At 57.9% G+C, this 14696-nt stretch overlaps 3 protein-coding genes across 3 annotated transcripts; all 3 read right to left on the reverse strand.

Moving 5' to 3' along the window:
* Nucleotides 1-176: 176 nt before the first annotated feature.
* N656DRAFT_676771 (uncharacterized protein) lies at nt 177-1178 on the reverse strand (the record flags this gene model as incomplete). The annotated part of the gene is made up of 1 exon (XM_064810500.1): nt 177-1178. A coding segment is annotated over one exon (1002 nt), but the record flags the coding sequence as incomplete, so codon positions are not given.
* An 856-nt stretch (nt 1179-2034) lies between these two features.
* Nucleotides 2035-4013, reverse strand: N656DRAFT_784931 (general substrate transporter). The gene is made up of 4 exons (XM_064816271.1): nt 3608-4013; nt 3163-3546; nt 2404-3103; nt 2035-2349 (listed from the first exon to the last, which is right to left on the reverse strand). The coding sequence occupies exons 1-3, from the start codon at nt 3979-3981 to the stop codon at nt 2461-2463; spliced, it is 1401 nt and encodes a 466-aa protein (XP_064665356.1). The 5' UTR covers nt 3982-4013; the 3' UTR covers nt 2035-2349; nt 2404-2460.
* A 1411-nt stretch (nt 4014-5424) lies between these two features.
* On the reverse strand, nt 5425-13935 carry N656DRAFT_762761 (putative polyketide synthase; the record flags this gene model as incomplete). The annotated part of the gene is made up of 3 exons (XM_064813271.1): nt 12419-13935; nt 10441-12064; nt 5425-10382 (listed from the first exon to the last, which is right to left on the reverse strand). The coding sequence occupies exons 1-3, from the start codon at nt 13808-13810 to the stop codon at nt 5425-5427; spliced, it is 7974 nt and encodes a 2657-aa protein (XP_064665357.1). The 5' UTR covers nt 13811-13935.
* Between the last annotated feature and the right edge of the window lie 761 nt (nt 13936-14696).

Below are 14696 nucleotides of genomic sequence, written 5' to 3' on the forward strand. Positions count from 1 at the left end.
ATGTAGTCGACATTGACCGTGTAGGTCGCGCCCGCCACCGTCGACAGCCGCTGGATCAGCGCCACATGGCCCCGGTTGCTGACCACCTCGAGTATGGGCCCGTTCGGGCCGGGGACTGCGGCGAATGTGCTGCTGACTGCGTCCCGCGGCGTCCATGCCGTCAGGCCCTGATCGAAGCCCCCGTTGAGGAGCACTGGCGAGCAGGGGTTGCACGTGAATCTGGTCGGGGGAGGCGGGGGCGGCGGTGGGGTGGGGGTCGGGGTAGGAGTCGAAGTTGAGCTGGGCGCCGGAGGGGTGTAGGTCCGCAGGAACTTGGCGCCCCAGACGTGGGTGCCTTCGGCGGGAGGGTTGGCGACGTTCTTGAGGTAGCAGCGGGGCGCGACGTAGGCGACGGCGACGCACCCTGTCGCGGCGTCGCAGGCGTCGAGGCAGGCTTCGAAAGTGGCGCTGTCGACAGCGGCCATGTCGCCCCCGGGATAGTCGTCGCCGCAGCCGATCGAGTAGATGCGGTCGTCATCCGTTGTAAACTCGCGCCCGTCCCACTCTTTGTCCTCGCAGGTCAGGGGGTCGGCGTCGGCGTCTCTGCGGACGGCACTCCATACGTGGCCGACGGCCTGCGGGGATGTGAGGGCGCTCTTGAGGTAGCACGACGGCGCCGCGTAGGCCACGTCGACACAGCCCGGCGTGGAACCGCAAAGGTCGATGCATTGCGCAAAGGAGTTTGTGTTCTGGGAGGACATGTCGCCACCGGTGTAGTCGACACCGCAGGCAATCTCAAAGGTGATTCCGGCTGGGGTGATGTAGGTCTTCTTATCGCTGAAGTTGTCGGCGCAAGTCGGGCCGCTCGGGGTGGCCCTGCTCTTGGCCGTCCAGATGCCCGAGTTTGGCGAAGGGCTTGTGTTCTGGTTCTTCATCCAACACATACCCCAGGGGGCAAAGGCAACGTTGACACAGCCAGGGGTCGAGTCGCAGAGGGTAATGCACTCCTCAAAGGTCGACACACTCTGAGATGCCATGTCGCCTCCTGCGTAATCGACTCCGCAGAGTATGTCGAACTGGGCATTGGTGGCCGCGTAGACGGTCATGTTGCTTGCATTGTTCTCGCAGGTGACCGAATCTCGAGTCATGAGCCGTGGGACAGCCGAGACCCCAGCAGCGAGAAGAAGGGCCGCCGCAGCGCCTCGGTTGAGGCGCGTTGAAAGATGCATTTGAGAGAAAGTGTAAGCAAATGAATGACTAGGTTCAGTGCAAAGGAGCGTGATGTAACAACCAACCCGGGGAGCGGACTGGACTGCTGGGGACTGAAGAGAGAACACAACCTCACCTGGCGGTCGACAAAGTATTTAAACGTTGCTCACAGCTTCCATGATCTTGAGTAGAGGCATCTCCTAGCTTGATACCGACCTCTCTTCGCGTGCAGATTGGTCGCCTGAACACTACCCGATGTCTGGATCTCAGGGGTCAAGATTAGCGCTCGGCAGGCATTGCGGCTGAACTAGGGTGGATGAAGTGCCGGTTCTAGACCCTTTATTGTCGGGTCTGATTCCTGGGTATTCCATACTTCAGATATATCATGTCTTATATCAGTTAGTACTTATGGATATGGCAATAGTTGGCCGCCACATCAGGTCATGCTGGTTGATTTGGACTGACAACGGGGATCGATGACGATGTCATCCTGTACCCACTTATGGATGTCTGGCTTCCTCAATGCCAATTGCAGACGGGGCTAGGTAGGGGTCCCGGCTTTCCTAAAGCTGTTATGCAATCATCAGCACACCATCTCTACCCAGCTCATCAAGATGGAAATCTGAGCGTGGCGCCGGGTACATACCTATGGCTCGGAGTCTTCATGTTGCTGTGGCATCAGATGGATCAAAGAAAACCTATGCCAGCTGCTATCCCCGCTAGCAAATCTTTCCGCAATAGCGGCCATTGGACTATTCAGTAGATTCGGCTGGGCGCTCAGGGACTGATCAAGCCATCTGCAACGTAGACTGCTAACAAAGAGAGTGGCGGGCTGGAAAGTAATGGCTAGGGGGTAATTGCTCTCATATCTTGATCTTATTCATGGAACCCTCTCGCGCCTAGGGTTGCTGGTCAACCTTCTTCCCTTACCCTTTGACCTCATCTACACCATCTCCCGTGAGGGTTCATCCTGTTTTGGGGCCTGGAGCCATGGGGTGGCGATTGAGTATCGAAGTGGGACCATCAACCGCGGGGGCAGCATTATTGCATCTTGCATTTCAAGCTAGAGTGTGATAGGTGAGATTCATTGTGAGCGGATCAAGTGATGGCATTATGTATTATTTGTTGCCTGGACGGTTGGCATCTAAGTCAAATCTGTGACTGGCAACGCAATCAGTGCATGTCATGACCTCAACGATGGTTTCGCGTTCATACCCTTTCGACTCCGAGCTCAGTGGCGGGACGACCTTCCTTCCCAACGCCAGGATTTCCTCAGGCCTCCTTGCCAATGGCAACATGCTCTGAATTGACCAGGTCGTCCTTCTTAAGGTCGTCAGGCAGGGCTGCCGTCGGCCGATCGCCAAACAGCCCGTCAATTTCCTCCAGCGACAGTTGCTTCGTCTCCTTGAAGAAGAAAAAGACAACCGGGATAGTGACCACAATGTCCCAGGCAACGAATAGGAAGTAAAACTTCCAGGACAGCTCCTTGAGGGCCATGGGAGAAACCTGCGCCCAAAAGGTCGATACAAGCCAGTTGCCAATGCCGGTAGCAAAGGCATTGCCGCGGGCTCTGATTTGCATCGGCATGACTTCGGACATGTAGACCCACGAGACTGGGCCCCACGAGAGGGAGAAAATGACGGTGACGCAAAAGAGGAAGAACACGCCGCCGATGGAGAGCCCATGCTGGGGATTTTGAGGGTCAATCTGGCTGTTGATGGCAGCCTCGCAGATGAGAGCAACGGCGATGGCCACAGTGCCCCATATGAGCGGTTGGCGGCGGCCGACACGGTCGATCATGAAGATGATGAAGAATAGGTTGGCCAGCGGACCGACGCAATTGTAAATGCCAGCCACCAGCAGGGCGCGGTTCCCGGTAATGCCCAAAGCGTTATACATCTGATGCTGGTAGTACCTGTTGAGACGTTAGGAGTTAGCTCATCCTACAATGCAGTGCTTCAAACTGATGCATACCCAATGACGTTGATGCCGGTGAACTGGGTGAAGACCTGGACCGCGACTCCATGCATCAGACGCGTCCGCCACTGGGGCACGGTGAACATGATTCGCCATCCCGGAACAGTAACCGCTTTTTCGGCGGCAATGGTACTCTTGATGTCTTGGAACTCTTGCTGAATCCAGTCGTCGTTACTGCCGTTAAAGTGCAGCTTACGCAGGACTCGCATCGCCTCTTCCTCATTATCCTTCTCCATCAAGTGGCGGGGAGACTCTGGGAAAAACATAATGCCGCAGACAAGAATCAGGGCTGGCAGTGCCTGAAAGGCGAGAGGGAACCGCCACTGAAACTGCCCAATGTCTCCCTCGGCATGGGCAGAGCCGTATCCGATCCATGTCGAGCTGCGATTAGTCAGTACGATAAGTCACAGTCAGGATATTTACAAGGCCAACGCAAACTCACACAATGAACCCAACGCCAATCATTTGTTGTGACAGACCAACTATCAAGCCTCTAATCTTTGGGTGGGCGCATTCGGACTGGTAGACCGGGACCGACATGCTCAGCAGGCCGACGGCCCAGCCGGCGATGATACGGCCAACCAGGATCATGGCGAGGTTTTGGGCTGCGGACTGCAGGATGGCGCCGAGGACGGCGATCATGGCCCCAATCATGATTGTCTTTCGACGCCCAAATCTGTCCATGGTAAGACCGCCCATCAGCGCGCCAAAGACGGCTCCCCCCGAGAAGGTGCTGTTGATGGCGCCGATAATAGGGGTCCCGGAGCTGGTGTCGAAGTACTCGAGAAAGTTCGGGGACGCGATGACATCGGTCATGACGCCCGAGTCATATCCGAATAGGAACGACCTAACATGGCAAGAAGTGAGCATGCATTTTTGGGTGAATGGTGACTCGGCTCCTCGGCACATACCCGGACGCGGCAAACGCCGCAAGGCAGATGTTGAATAGCTTTCCCATTGCGGATCTCCCAGCTGAATCTCAACCGAAGGGACGAACGAGTTCCGAGGCCGCCAGAATCCCAAGTCTCCAGTGCAAGCAGTGGTATCTCGGGTTGTGAGCAGCAAGTGTGCCACCGCCGGCGGCTTTTGCTGGGTATATACGGAACAGCACGCTCGGGATTCTTTGTGCCGATCGTCAGGCACATGCTCGCCGGCGGCTGGCCTCCCATGTTGCAACGCAGATGGTCTGACCACATCGTCGGGACTCTTCCCAGATTCCCGGTAAAGTCGCATTCTCAAAGTCCTCTGTCGGTCCGGGATGCCAGTCGGCCATGCTGCCTTCAAAGAGTCCTGATCTAGGCTGTATCTGGCTTAGACGGCTGGAAGGATCGCGACTCGTCTCTCACTCCCCCATATCCCCAGCGACAACCCATGTAGCCATGGCCTGAAGCTTCCGGCTTATTACCACCGGGGGTTGCGATTCGTGCGGTACGAGTGGGCGTGCAAATGCCACCACTCAGCGTTTGCAGGTGATTCACTGTGCGGGGACAGTACGGTGTAGGATTCACCGAGCTCGGGTGGGGCCTCTCCGCATCCTCCGCGTCGCATCCACACTTCCACAGCAGCTGGGCACTTAGTGCTTTTCAGTGGAAAGCTTGATTGATATTTGCTGATGCTGTGGAGTGTGGATGCTGCCACTGGTCCGGGTCGGGCCGCAGATGGTCTGCAAATTGTACAAAGCAAAGTGCCTGGTAGATTTTGCCCTTGATACCTGGATTTGAAGGCGTGTAGGTACTCCGTATGCAATGTATGACCTGTCCTCAGTCCGACAGGACGCAGTGATTAGGACAGAGTTCAGTCGGGATCGGGACGGTAAAGGTCGGCGCACGCGTTGCAGGATGAGACTGGAATGTTGGAGGAAATCTAACACCAAAGCTGGCTCGGCCTCCGCAAGGTGGTTCGTTCCTGCCCTGTCACTCAATGATGTCGAGGTTGTCCGAGGAACTTTTGGGAAGGAGTGTTGAGTGTTCCGGGTGGAAGACCCACTCACCGCAGAGTGCAAGGATGGGGCCTAAGGAAGAATTGTGGGGCCACAGCTCCTTCCTCATTCCAACTTCTGGAGCTCTTTTCTGTCAACCCTCGCTTCATCTTCAGTTGTCAGAAAAGACGAATGCTCTGGGCCACGACCGCAGCCTCAGTATGGAAAGGCTTTCGATTCACAGATACGACCGAATGATACGAAGATTTGACGGAACTATTGTATTGCTTCTCCGCCAGGCGACCCAGGAACAAAACCCTCTGAGAAACTGGCCATCAATCTCAATCAAGATCGAGCATCAACCCTTCGATCTCGACGACGTCGTCAAGCTCTGCCACCTTGACATCAATGACGGACTTCGCCTGTCCCAGACCCCCATTCATTTGGGACCCGCCATTCACATATCCATTGGCCTCCTGACCAAAATTCACGTCCTCTTCTACTGAAGACTCGCTTTCCGCCTTATCCAGCACCGGAACCTCAATGTACGCCGCTTGTGTCTCCTGCTGTGGTGCCTGTAGTCGGCTCAAGATGTCTTGAGGGAGCTTGTCGAGGACCAAGGCAACCAGATCGGCCATAGACGCCCCACCCAGTATCTTCATCACTGGGACCTCAACAGACAATTCTTTTTGGAACCATGACCTCACATTGACCGCGACGAGGCTGTCGACACCCAACTCCACCAGCGGTGTCGTGTCGTGTTGGCTGTTTTGGTCGGGGAGGAATTTGGACGCATGCAGTCTATCACGGATGGCCCCGAGGATGACCTCGTACGCGTCATCAAGCGTCTTAACCGTCGGCTCCTCGAGCAGTTTCCGGACCGGTACCGAAGCAGAGCCCGCGTCTCCCGCGCCGGACGCGCCCCGTGATCCTTCATCGCGAATCATCATAGATAGCCTGGGGCTCTTGCTCCAAAAGGCGCCTTCGGCTGCATCGCCCTTCTGGATGCCAAGCCCCGCTATCAATCCGGGGTCTGCAACCCCCGAATTGGGCCGTCCCGCCACCACGGCCTCGGCAAACAGCTGATGCAAGTCTGATTCACTCGATGGGATAGTGCCCGACCGCTGCATGAGTCGCGCCTGAGACTCCCGCGTTAGCGCCCGTTCGATATAGCCGACCCCGAACAACGGGCCAATGTCGATACTCGAGCCCGCCAGACCTCGGTCGTGCCGCCTCTTTGTCACCGCTTTGAGGAAACAGTTGCCCGCCCCATACGGCGCTTGACCTGGGTTTCCTGTTGTCCCCATCAGCGAGCTAAACCCGATGAACCAGTCCAATCCTTCCGCCGTGTCGCCCGTCAGGAGATCCGCCGATTCCTTGGAGAACAGCCGATCCAAGTTCATCGCGCCCATCGCCTTAGGCCGGAGAACAGCCTGGAAATCCTCGAAGCGCTGCTCCATGAAAGTGCTGTCAATCAGCACCATGGCGCCGACGGCGACGCCCCCGATAGGCGGCATGCCCGAATCACGGATCGACTTGTAGGTCTTCCTGACGGACTCATAGTCTGTAAGGTCTCCCGCAAAGTGGGAAACTGTCACGCCCTTCTTCGCCTGCCATGCCACCCATGAATCGTCAACGCTTGGAGACCGACTGCTGATAGCAATATGCTTGGCGTTATGCGCTGCCAGGAAGTCGACAAGGGACAGACCCAGCGTTCCCGAAAGTCCGGCCAACCAGTAGGTTCTGTCTGGCCTGAACAGGTCCTTTCGCATGAAGACCGGCTGTACCGACACGGGCAGCTCCTGTTCTACCTGCCAGTACACCAGCGAGGTCGGCTTTGGGGGGAGAGGAGCCAGCAACAGCTTGGGGAGCGGAAGCACCTCGAGAGGCCCGCCGCCTGCGATTGGCATTGGCCCCAACTGGGAGAACATTGTGGCGAATGAAGCAGCACTTTGAAGCAGCGTTGAGATGCTCTCGGGGGCTGTTTCCGGGAGCGTCGAAGCTTCGCGGCTCATCATCGCCGAAAGCTTGATCTTGTCACACACCGCAGGGAGCATGGTCTCGATGCGGGAAGCCAGCTTTGCCGAAGCCTCTGGATTGCCGGCTGTGATGGAGGCATCAATGAAGAGGGTTGTGTCCGACGGCAAGGCGGTGTTGATGGCCCTTTGAGGGCTGTGCGGATGGAGAAAGACGGTCGAAGACCCCTCGCTGCTCTGGTTGGATGTGATCAGAAGTACCGTTTTGCCCACATCGGTCAATCTCTTGTAAAGCAGCGCCCCGGCTACTGGATTGGCGTCCAGGATAGCAACGCTGCCATGGGAGGTCGCTGCAAGCTCAAGGATACGCTTAGCAAGGAGATCCACCGCAACGAAGGACATGAATGCCAGATCTTCCACTCCCAGAGACGTGGTGCCAAGCCCTACTGTCCAGGACCGTGGTACAGTTAGGATAGAGGACTGACGGTCAGACAAGCACAGTGTCTTTAATCCTGTCTGGGTATTGGCACCGAGGCAGATGTAAAAGAAACCGGCGGGCGTCTTGAGCGAGGAGAGGAAGGAGCATGAGACCCGGATCGTGACCAGATTGTTGGGCGTTGCCGGGGCGAACTCGTGCTGCTCTAAGAGGATGTACTTGCTGTCATTCTTATCCCAGACCAAGTCGAGAGGCGTCTCGGATTCGCTGGAAATGTCCACAAACTGGGTGATGGGCCGCTTGGCCGCATTGTACCGAAGATTTGGCCCGTCTGCACACCGTAGGCGGGGGACGTAAAGCTGGCCATCGCTCTCATTGAGGTACAGCTCCGGTTCCACGCTCCAGAGGATCTGGTTTAACTTGCCCGCCGCCTCTAGTTCGGAAGCCTCGGCCAGGCGGAGCATGCACTCGCTTACCAACCGGACAAGGTCGGGACTTGGAGAGGGGTCGCGGAGCGTCGAGGTACCAATATCGAGCATTTGGACCGCTGTGTCCGGAATCTCGTACCGGATCGTCCGGAGGAAGCCTAGTGTAGCTCCAGCGTAGGGGTTCTCGTCCAGGCAGCCCTGCAGCAACCAGAGCACGCTGGCTGCTTTGCTGAAAAGTCGCTTCAAATTCTCAAAGGAAGGCTCGGTTACGTCTTCCCAGTAGTTGGAGTCGCACTCGCAAAGGTTCAGCACATGAAGACCCTTCTTGGCGAGGATGTCTTGTTCGGCGTCTGGAGAGAGCGTGGATACGTCCTCGAGGTAGGTGACCCTTTCGAAATATGGCGAGACGACTGATGCGACTTGCTTACGAAGTGATACAGAGCCACACACGGCGTTGTTCCCGCCAACGATCAACAAGTTCTTGGCACGTGGAACCGTGAGAGTCCTTGGAAGCGGGTTGATCAGCGCCGGCACCATCTGCTCGTCTACTGCCCGCGCTGAGAGGACGGCCCAGACGTCCTCTTGATCGAGAACCTCCGAGACTGTATCGACGGCGAACCCAGTCTCTGCCAGGATCGACTGCCACTCATCCATCGTGAGCAGCGGACCGCCCTTCCTGCCATCATCCTCCCCCACCCACCATCCCGGCAGGCATCCCACAACAAGCCCGAAACGCATAGACTCGCTGCGCAACAGCTCCAATAGCATCAGGTAGCCGCCGGGACGAAGAAGTTTGCGGGCGTGCCGAAGCGACTCCTTCAGCGGCGCTGTGGCGTGCAGCACATTCTGTGCGACAACAACGTCGTAGCTCTGTGGCGTGAAGCCCTGCGACGAGGGGTCTCTGGTGATGTCGAGCGTCTTGAAGACCATTTTATGGGCATGTGCGTGGAAACGCTCAGCCGCACGCTCGAAGAAGGCGCTGCTGATATCAGTGTATGTGTAACGCCGGAAGTTTTCGCCAACTCGCGACAGGATCGACGCCGTTGAACCGCCCGTACCCGCACCAATTTCCAGCATGTTCATGCGGGGATACTTGTGGCAGAGCTTTGCAATCAGGTCTGTCCCGATCTGGTTGAGAATCCGCTGGCCCACACCCTCGCTGTACCAGCGCTCGAGCATGTCGTTGCGCACCATGTACTGCAAGATGTTCACCTCGCCGCTGAGTACTTCGGGTACCAGGAGGTTCTCGCCAACCGTCTTGGCCGTGATGAAGTCGATGGCCTCGGGGTCGTAGCGGGACATGACCTCCGCGGTGGACTCGGCTGTGTCATCTACCCAGGAGGGCGGTGCAAACCCGTGCTCCCCGTCCCTGACGCGATGGTAGACACGTCCCGCCTCGGCTAGCAGACACTGCCGGTATCTCGGCAAAGTGGCCAACATCTCGGGGGTGGTTTTCAGGTACAACTTTTTGAGGTAGTAGAAGGCCACCCGTTCCGCGTCCAAAGCAGTGGCTTTCTCTTCTGGGTTGAAGCGTATGCCGCCGCGTGCAACCTTGGCGTTTAGGCTGTCGAGACACATTATGGACTCTTGGAAGAAAGGCCGGTCATGCTCGGCGGTTGGGGGAGCCACGGGCGAGATCCTGATGCCTTCCATCTCGATGAGCTTGGTGGCGGACCTGTCCCGGTCTTGCGAAGCCGAAGCATACACTTCGACGTCTCCTGTTAAGGAGATTTTGGCACGGGCATCGGTTGGGCTGATGGTGGCGGTGCAGTCGATGGCCACCTGCTCATCCATTCGGTGTCGTTTCAACAGCTCGGGGACCATGGTGACGCGGCGAATGTGGGTAGGGGCTACAAGGTCCCAGATGCTGCCATCACCCGGGGCCGCGAAGGCCGCGTTGAGACCCTGCAGGGCGCAGTCAAGCATAGCGGGGTGGAACAAAAGCTTTGTGTCGGTATCGGAGAACTGAGGGTTCGTCGCTGTGACGGTCGAATACCCGCCTTTGCGCATAATTTTGGTCAAGCCCCTGAAAGCACCGTCCCAGCCCAGGCCGACTTCGTCGCGCATAGATTGATAGAATCGGTCGATATCAACGTTGTTCATGCCAGGGACCGGCGCCCGCCGGGCGGGGAAGATGGAGGCGTAGTCGAATTTCCCGCTACCGGATTCGGTGTGAAGCGACGATGGAACCAACGTGATACGAACTTTCCCGCAGCAGTGCAGTGCCAGCTGAGTGGCGTCTCTGGCGGGACTTGAGAAGATGTTGAAGCATGCTGTGACGGCTTCCGTTGTGGCGTCGGGAAGAGGAGGACACACTCTGGAAAAGCAGAGGATCACCTCGGTGCCGTAGTCCTGGTGCACGGCGATGGCTTTCCGGATCTCCAGGTCCAACACGTCGATCCAGGCCACCCTCAGCCCCGTTGGCTGCACGATCTGCATTGCGGCCTCCCCAACCATGCCTGTTAACAACGTTAGTCACGATGCTTCGCTTTGACTAACAGCCTGGATTGAACATACAGATGTACCCCGTCGCGGGGAAGACTACTTGTCTCTGCAGCGTGTGGCCGGCAAGCCACCTGAGATCGTTCACACTCAGTATGTGTCGCCAACGTACTTCGTCCGCCAGGCCATCGGGCTCTCGAAGGCCAAGCAGGTCATGGAATTCTCCTGGGTCTGAACTATGGATCTTGCTCTTCCTCGACTCGGCCCAATACTCTTTCTCGTGGGTCCAAGGATACTTTGGCAGCTTGGAAGCGAGAGCGGCGGCGAGCCTGACGTCCACATCCGGGAGGCACTTCTTCTGAAACCCGCCGAGGTTGACATGGCTGGGACCGAAGCGGGCCCACAGGCTTCCAAGGGCGTCAGCAAAGGCCTCGGCGTCGTCGGAGCCACGCCTGAGAGTGCCGGTATATGCCATATCTTGCTGTGTAACGTCCTGGATACAATCTTTAGCTGGCCCTTGAAGCGCAGGGTGTGGCCCGACCTCGAGAGCGAAGTTGAAGGTAATGTCGGATGAAGAAAGGCATGTTTTGAGGGCCGGGTAAAACAGCACGGGTCGAAGCATGTTGTCAACCCAGTATCTGCCGTCAAGACCCTTTTTGGTTGCCCCTTCTGGCGTCATCTCTGCGTCGTAGACACTCGAGAACCATCTTGGCCGGTCCGGACCTGGCATCAGCTGCCGGATCCCAACGTCCCTCATAGCCTTGAGATATGGCCCAGAGCACGATCTCATATGAGCCGAGTGGTACGCCGTATCAACTCTTAGCAGCCTCGCAAACTTCTGTTCATCTTCAAAGACATCTCGTGCCAGCTCTACAGCATCGATGTCCCCCGAAAGTGTCACGCTACTAGGCGAGTTATGCGCCGCAACGCACAGCCTACCAAGCATGTCATCAACCAGGCACAGCTCCTCGGCGTCCTCGACGTCTGTCCCCGCCGCCAGCATGGCGCCCTTTTCACCCGCCAGCCCAGCCGCCAGCTTGGCGAAGAAGCCCCTGTAGTAGGCCACGCGAATGGCGTCCTCGGCCGACAGGAAGCCTGCCGCGTACGCCGCGGCGATCTCGCCCGACGAGTGTCCAACCACCGCCGCGAACCGGACCCCCGCCGCCCGCAACAGGTCCACCAGCACTATCTGCACCGCCGTGCACGCCGGCTGGGCCACCGCCGCCTCTGTCATGCTGTGTGCGTGATGCAGCTTACTTGTCACCGGGGAGAGAAGCTCCGCCAGCGTCCAGGACGGGCGGTGGCAGGCCGGGAGGCTGGCAAGTGCCGCGTCGAGACGGTCGAGGATATCCCGCGCGAGCGGGTTCGCCGCGAATAATGCTGCCCCCATGCCCATCCACTGCGCGCCCTGGCCCGTGAAGATTCCCAGGATGGAAGGCGGCGCTTGGAGCGCGGCTACCGAGTGCGTGGTGGTGCTGTCGTCTGCTGCTAGCTTGGCCTGGGTCTTTTCGCGCAGGTCCGGGACAGACGAGGCGTAGATGGGCAGCCGCAGGGACAGGGCCGAACGCCGGGTGCTGAGGGTGTGCGCCAAGCTGGACAGAGGGATGGATGGGTTCTGCTCGAGGTATTCGAGTGCTTGGGTGACTTGGGAGATGAGGGAGTTGAGACATGCTGCGGAGAATGCTAAGGGGATCAGCGGCTTCGGGTTGGGCGGTGCAGAGGGGTTGTCGCTGTCGCTGGGTTGGTGGGTGACAGTGGTGGTTGTGCCATTTGTGGTGGCAGTATCAGCGGAAGTGCTGTTCCAGGTGGGTGGTTCGATTCCGTTGGTGGTTGAGCCACTGGTGATTGCGTCGTTTGTTGAGGCAATTCCCGTGCAAACACCGTTTGTGGTGGGTGTCTCAAGACCGTGGGCGGTTGGGCCATCGGTAATTGCTCCGTTTATGGCGGCAATATCAGTGGAATAATCGCCGAGGGTTGAGCCATTGGTATGGGCAGTTCCATTGCAGTAGGTGCCGTTTGAGTGAAATCCATTGACCTGAATCTCATCAGCAACAGATCCGTTACTAATCACAGATCCATTCACCTCGGGAATGGATCTCCTTTCTGGCTCATAGCTCTCGATTATGCAATGAGCATTGGCTCCGCCGAACCCGAAGCTGTTGATGCTGGCGCGCCGCGGTTGCCCGGCGGGGACATCGGGCCAAGGCTCGCAAGCCGTCGGGATGCGGAGGAACTTGGTGAACGGCTCGAGAGCAGGGTTCAGCTTGTTGAACAGCATGTTTGGGAGTACGACACCATGCTGCACCGCTAGAGCGGCTTTCAGGATCCCCGCTATGCCGGCGGTGCCCTCGGTGTGCCCGACAACGGTCTTAATAGACCCCACGAGCAGCTCTCCCTCGGCCGTGTCGTGGTTTGGAAAGAAAGCTTGATTCAGGGCGGAGGCTTCTTTTGGATCGCCAGTAGGCGTCCCGGTGCCGTGTGCCTCGAAGAATTGGCAGCGATCTGACTTGCTGGTGGGATCCAGCCTGGCCCTTCGGTAAGTCTCCCGAATCAAGGCGGCCTGGGCTTCGGCGCTCGGCATCGTCAGCCCCTTGGTCCTGCCGTCATGGTTGAGGCCGATCTCACGGATGATGCAGACGATATCATCTCCGTCTTCGATGGCTGCGTGCAGTGTCTTGAGCACAAGGGCGCCGACACCCTCACCTCTGGCGTAACCGTCGGCCCTCTCGTCCCACATGTGGCAGCGCCCCGTGGGCGACACCATGCCGACAGCGCTCAGCGACACGTACATGAACGGGGCGAGCAGCAGGTTTGTCCCGCATGCTACTGCCACGCGGCTGGTGCCGCTGCGGAGAGCCTGCACGGCCTCGTTCACGCAGACCATGCTGGAAGAACAGGCCGTGTCGATGGTCATGGAGGGGCCGTGCCAGTCAAAGAAGTACGAGACGCGGCTTGAGGCGTTGCTGGCGGCGATGCCCGTCACGGCGTACTTGGGCACCGACAAGAGGTCCTGCGCCTGCACCGTGAAAAAGTCCTGGCACATGATGCCGACGTAGCACGCCGTGTCGGAGCCGGAGAGCGAGTGAATGGGCAGGCCCGCTGACTCGAGGGCTTCGTAGACGACCTCCAGCAGCATGCGTTGCTGCGGGTCGATGACCTCGGCCTCGCCGGGAGGGATGGAGAAGAACTTGGCGTCGAAGTGGCGGGGGTTCTCGCGCAGCAGGTAGCCACGTTGGGTGTGCGTGGTTCCGTTGTGGCCGCCTTCGGGGTGGTAGAAGCGGTCGAGGTTGAAGCGGCCGGCCCCGCCGATATTGCACGACACGTCGCGCGGGTTGCGGAGCAGTTCCCAGAGCTTGCTGGACGAATCGGCTCCGCCGGGCAGCCGGCATCCTGTGCCTATGATGGCGATAGGCTCGTTGGGGTACTGGGAGTATGGTGACGACATGGTGAGATGAAGGGAAGGACGATGAGTACAGGTAGGTAACGTAGCATGTATACCGCATCTATACGGGCAGATGTTTCATTAATAGTCGTGAAGCTCGGTGCTTCACGGTTAATGTTGTTTACTGGTACAGCCAGTGCACCTGGCGCCCAAGTTCACGACAGTATGGAAGCATGCAAAGCAATGTCCCTGAGGTTCGATATTAATATTGGTGGCGATGCCACTTTCCCTTGTACAAGTACACAGACTGCATCGCCAACACGGGCAGTTACTTTGCACATGGATCCGACTCATAATCTGCTAGGGTACGGTACATGTACGGTAGCATGGTAGCCATGCTGACTGGATAGTCAGAAGTTGGTTCCTGGATTGGACTCGTCAAGAAGATCCCATGCGAGGCATGAACCGGCGAGAAAGGAGGTTAACGGCGACCTATCGGAGATTTGGACGGCGCCGGTTGTGCCACCCTCCATCTGCCACTTCCGGGTTGGCAGAGCGCCGCCGGTCGGGGTGTAGGGTAGGGGGCTAGGGGCAGACCCACGGACGACCGGCGTTTGAACTACTGCATTTCTACAGCGTTAGGGTTATGCTTGACGCCCCCTTAAAGGGGTCGGCGATGAACCCCTAGATCACTCTAAACCATTCCCAAACAGGCAGATTCTAACCGTTGCTCTCCTCAACTCATTTCTAGGACTAAGAGAGGGCAGGGGCGAACATCACGTTGGGAGGAACGCAGAGGACTCTGTAGGTGCTGACGGGATACCTTGGTAAATATTAACTTAGGGTCTGTGAAAAGCCCGGGCGGTAACCGAACACCTCTAACATCGAGACATTCTCACTGAATTAGAAAAGCTTCTCAATCCATAGACACTGCTTCTGCTACTGCTAC

Source organism: Canariomyces notabilis (genome assembly GCF_033297395.1).
Source record: "Canariomyces notabilis strain CBS 508.74 unplaced genomic scaffold N656scaffold_38, whole genome shotgun sequence".
NCBI classification, from domain to species: Eukaryota; Fungi; Ascomycota; class Sordariomycetes; order Sordariales; family Chaetomiaceae; genus Canariomyces; species Canariomyces notabilis.

Bases quoted from the DNA above. Each gene is read 5' to 3' on its own strand.
- N656DRAFT_784931 (XM_064816271.1), bottom strand. From the start codon at position 3,981: ATGACCGATGTCATCGCGTCCCCGAACTTTCTCGAGTACTTCGACACC. The intron at 3,547-3,607 runs GTGAGTTTGCGT...GACTAATCGCAG, and splicing joins ATTGGCGTTGGGTTCATTGT to CTCGACATGGATCGGATACG. The intron at 3,104-3,162 runs GTATGCATCAGT...ACGTCTCAACAG, and splicing joins ACCGGCATCAACGTCATTGG to GTACTACCAGCATCAGATGT.